General features: G+C 38.3%; 1 protein-coding gene across 1 annotated transcript in view; it reads left to right on the top strand.

Moving 5' to 3' along the window:
• LOC102031426 (kalirin RhoGEF kinase) overlaps nucleotides 1-4,482 on the top strand; it is a 178,479-nt gene that overhangs the window by 64,894 nt on the left and 109,103 nt on the right. Inside the window, 1 exon segment of the mRNA XM_031057685.1 lies at nucleotides 2,203-2,394. Within this exon segment, the coding sequence (XP_030913545.1) occupies nucleotides 2,203-2,394 (192 nt within the window).

Genomic DNA, 4,482 nt, shown 5'->3' with positions numbered 1-4,482 from the left:
GTTAGTGGGTTGGTACCCTTCCATGAAAAATTCTCATATAGGAAAGAGAATTTTCACCCTTATCCCTGTATAAAAATACAACAGACATAACAATATATAAATCTATCTGACTTAAGAACTAGACTCTCAGAACATCTGCTGCAGTTCAGCTAAACTTTCCCTTACCCTCCTGCTGGTTAACGCAGCTGTGCACTGGAGCCATTGGGAACCACAGAGTTCACAGTTGTTCCCTCCATGCCCATTGCATTGCAGTGGCTGAGATAAATAAAAATTAAAAATAAATAAACAAAATCAGGATGAAAACAACCATTTTCTACAGGAAATCGAAACTTCTTCGGGAACTTTTTCTTCAAACACAGCAATGTTCCATGACTTTGGCAGAACTCATCTAAGTTTTAGCACCTGTAGTGATGCTGCACTACTTTCCACCAAAAGGATTGACCTGAAATGTTGCAAAATTATCTTGGCTGAGGTTTTACTCATGAAGGATTTCTGGGAAAAAGGCTTAAACATATAGTATGATTTCCAGTTTCTAACCTAGAGGGACACAAAGAAATGTTGGACTGTGGCTGGTGGTCAAAATTTCAAATCAAAAAAAGTGTCTTTTTTTAGTATACTTTAAGCTCCAGAACAGTTTTGATTGGTTTCTCTAGTTATAGTGAAAAAATATGGCTATTTCTTAAAAATTAATCTAACAATTTTGAGCCAAATCCAATTTTTAAGAAAAGGCTTTGTGATAAGAGGAAAAAACAAGATTGAAGGCTGGGTATTACTTTGGATCTATGTTATTTATATGACAGTTGTCACAGTCATGGTTCTACCAGGGAGGATTGAGTGGCTCAAAGGGCTGGGGCCCAATCTTTTTCCCCTTTAGCACCTAGAGTTATGATGAATGTACTTCATAGTTATCCCACACACTTTGCAGACATACTTTGCCCTGCTTTACAACTTAGTTTGGACCTGTGCCTACCTTGGCAGTGCTCTGTTGCATTTCATGTTTGGATTGGCAGATACCTTTCTACGTTTTGCTCCCACTCACTCTGATGAGATCCTGCTCCAACAAACACTTCCATCTCTGATTTATTATTTGCCCATGAGTAATGCTGCTAAAATCATCAGGGCTGTGTCTGTCCTTGTGCCTGAGGGTCTTACAGATTCTACTCCCAGAAATTTCTAAAGCCCTTTGGAAATATTTTAGAGAGACAAGAAAGCAGCACTAAGTCATCATTAGCAAAACATCTCAAATTTTGAGATGTTCCTTTCCTCTGGTGAGGAGGAAAGAGAAAGGAAAAGTGCTTACATCAAGTGCCTTTCCAGGAATCTGTAGGACAGCTGTCATTTGTCTTCTGATGGTGCATCAGTGTGGGACACTGTCATGATGGGTATTTGTTTTCAGCGTACATTCCTATGCAGAATGGGGGTATTGTAATGCAATTACATTGCTGTCTGAGGTTCAGTTTGAGAAAAAGCTATTCTTCCACTTCTTCAAGGCTGAATAAAAACAATAATGGAAAATTCTTCTGAAAGAACAGAAAATATTACCCTTTTAGAGGCTTTTGAATCCTTCTAAATGCAGGATAGAGTTGAATAATATCTCTGCTGGAGAACAGCTTAAAATAGCCTGCAGAAAAGATAACATTTTAACTGAACACCATAATGTAATAGACATTTCTATGGAAACACTTATATTTCTGTAGGATAGCCTTATGAGCTCTTTCAAATTCTGTAAGACTTTTCCATTTGTTGACACTACATGTCTATAAGGGATTATCAGACAGTTCTCAAAGGGCATAAAGCAAACCTTTTACCTATGAATATGTGGACATAGCATCCAGAAATATGAATAAATGCAACAAAAATATCAGGAATAATATAGAAGTAATGAGTACACCCTCACAGGTGAGTGAATAGCTGAAGTATGGCAAATTAGTTTAACATAAATAAATTCAAGGAGAGAGGGGGAGATAACAGTGTTAGATAATGGCATAGATGTACAGAAAGAATCCAGAGGGATGTATTTTTAGGGTGGAAGGTAGTCTGCCTGCTATCAATGCTATCAACGCATATTGAAGCAGGTGGTGGATTGCTCTCACTGAACTGCTTGGCTTTACTCCAACTGATGGTGCTTGGAATCTGTAATGAATGCAGAGGGTGGTCACAGTTCTCCCTTCTCTTTATTTATGTGTGCTTTTTAATTTTCAGAATGCCTATGTCAACATCAATCGAATCATGTCTGTGGCATCAAGGCTTTCTGAGGCAGGCCACTATGCTTCCCAGCAAATCAAACAAATATCCAGCCAGCTGGATCAAGAGTGGAAGAGTTTTGCTGCAGCTCTGGATGAGCGCAGCACCATCTTAGCCATGTCTGCTGTCTTCCACCAGAAAGCTGAACAGGTGAGTGGCTCTGGGGAGAGGCAGAATGGCTCCCTGCTATCTCAATAAAGATGATGCTGCAGTTATTGCTTGATGGGTTTTGGCTTATGTGCAGTGAGGCTGAGAGCTTTGTTCTTGGGGGCTCATTGTCCCAAAAACATACAGTAATATTTCCACCCTAAAAACAGCCCATGTCCCCTGGTGGGTGAGACATCTTTTCACTTTATTAATCTGATCATAACTGAAGTACACTGGTGCACTAACAAGCTGTTTTATTTCTAATATTTCATTAGTGCTGTGAATAAGCTCAGCATTATTATGGTCAGGAAAACATTATCTGCACTCATGTATATGTGCTATGTGCAGAGGAATATAACACACATGACAAAGGTGTAGACCAGGTTTCTGGGAGCCAAAGAAAATTATTGTTAATGAATATTACGGAATTCATTCCAACACTTACAGTGCTCCTCATAGCCCCAGACTTTGTTAGAGCTCACTGAGCAGAGATTTCAGAGACAGCTGTTAACATCAAAGAAAATTTTCCTTACCCCTGAACTCTATTTTGTGTCTTTAACAACTACTAGAACAGTTCCATAGTTCATTGCTAGAATAAAGATTTAAAATGTCACTGAATAAACCTTGTGCTTTTTTTTTGCATCTAAGACAGGTTCACCTAATGATGATGCTTCAACATCGATGATATGTTGATTACATTTATTTTCCAGTGACAAACACTGCTTTGGGGCTCTCTTCAATGTTGTTATGTGCTTGTTTTTCCAAGTAGTTAATACCAAAGTTACTAAGTGGGTGTGCTTGATATTTATAAAATAACCCATACTTGAAGCATCTGAAGAAGAAGTTGTAAGAGCTAAGAAGGAAACTCTGTCTGTTAAGCCAGAATATATGTGTTGAAAAGCTTATCTTAAAGAGTAAAGATTTTACCCATTGTTTGTTTCTGACTGTGAAATTACGATGGATTTTTCTTTATTCCATGCTTCTTATTGACAACAGGCAATAGCATAGAGCAATTACTCACCCTACTGGGCACTTACTCATGTAAGCACACTCAGTGCCTTTGATGGGACTAATAATGTATGAAGATGCCCAGTACAAAACCTTTCATCTCCTTACAATGGGCACTGTAGTGATTAGGCGTAGTCTTCATGTTAGTAATTGGTCAATCATCATATATTCATAAAGAAAAATCAAAGGATATATAGGCAGGCTGTAGTCACAATTAAAATGTTAGGGTTTATTAATGAATTAGATAGTTTTTGTTTGCTTGGTTATGTTTGGGGTAGTTTTTAACCACTTCATAGTTTTTTGGTTTTTTTTGTGTTTTTTTTTTCATGAGTGACCCTCTATTTTCCTGAAGTGTCAGTGTTGTTTGCTGTTTCTGAGGAGCTGCTGAGGTATTGTGCAGCATGAAAGGTAATAAACCAGAAAAGTATACTGACCTGCCTGGCACCTCCTCCCTAAAACTGAAGTTTGTGCTGTCTGACAGAAGCCAATTTCTCATTATCAACAGACAGGAAAATTTGCTAATTGTGCCAGCAGTTGCTCCTCACTTGCAGTAAGAGAAAACTCAGTGGAAGAGAAATGCTGAAGTGAAACCTGTGAACTCAGCTACAAAAAAAAAAAAAAGTGAATGTCACTGTGTCCATGAGCCAGGACTAAAATTTCATCCCTGCCTTAGTAACTCTGGCATAAACCAATGCCTTGAGCTAATAATTTGGTCATTTAACCTCTGTATAGTATAAATAGTGAGGTGTTTGAGATTTGGTCTGTAACTAAGTCTGTTGTCTATCAAATATTAATTCCAAATGTGACTCTTTATTAGTTGGCATCCACCAGGGTTTTTTTTAAACTCAAATCAGGGCTTCATTATTTTACAATAAATAGGGCTTACTGTCAAATAGGGCTGTATTGTGAAGCAAAGATACAGATAAACCCACTATTTCCTCTGTTGCAGATCTAATCTATTTTTGCTCCCTTTGTTCTCTCAGTAAGGGTAATCTTATTGCAGATGCAGCCATTTCTCCCAGAGTGTATCCCTGCTTCCCTCTCATGGATCTCTGGTGCAGATTGTCATTCCTCCTCTGGTGC

This window comes from Geospiza fortis, unplaced genomic scaffold (assembly GCF_000277835.1).
Source record: "Geospiza fortis unplaced genomic scaffold, GeoFor_1.0 scaffold112, whole genome shotgun sequence".
Lineage (NCBI taxonomy): Eukaryota > Metazoa > Chordata > Aves > Passeriformes > Thraupidae > Geospiza > Geospiza fortis.
The sequence above is the reverse complement of the archived record's forward strand: the minus strand, read 5'-3'. Positions and strand labels throughout refer to the sequence as shown.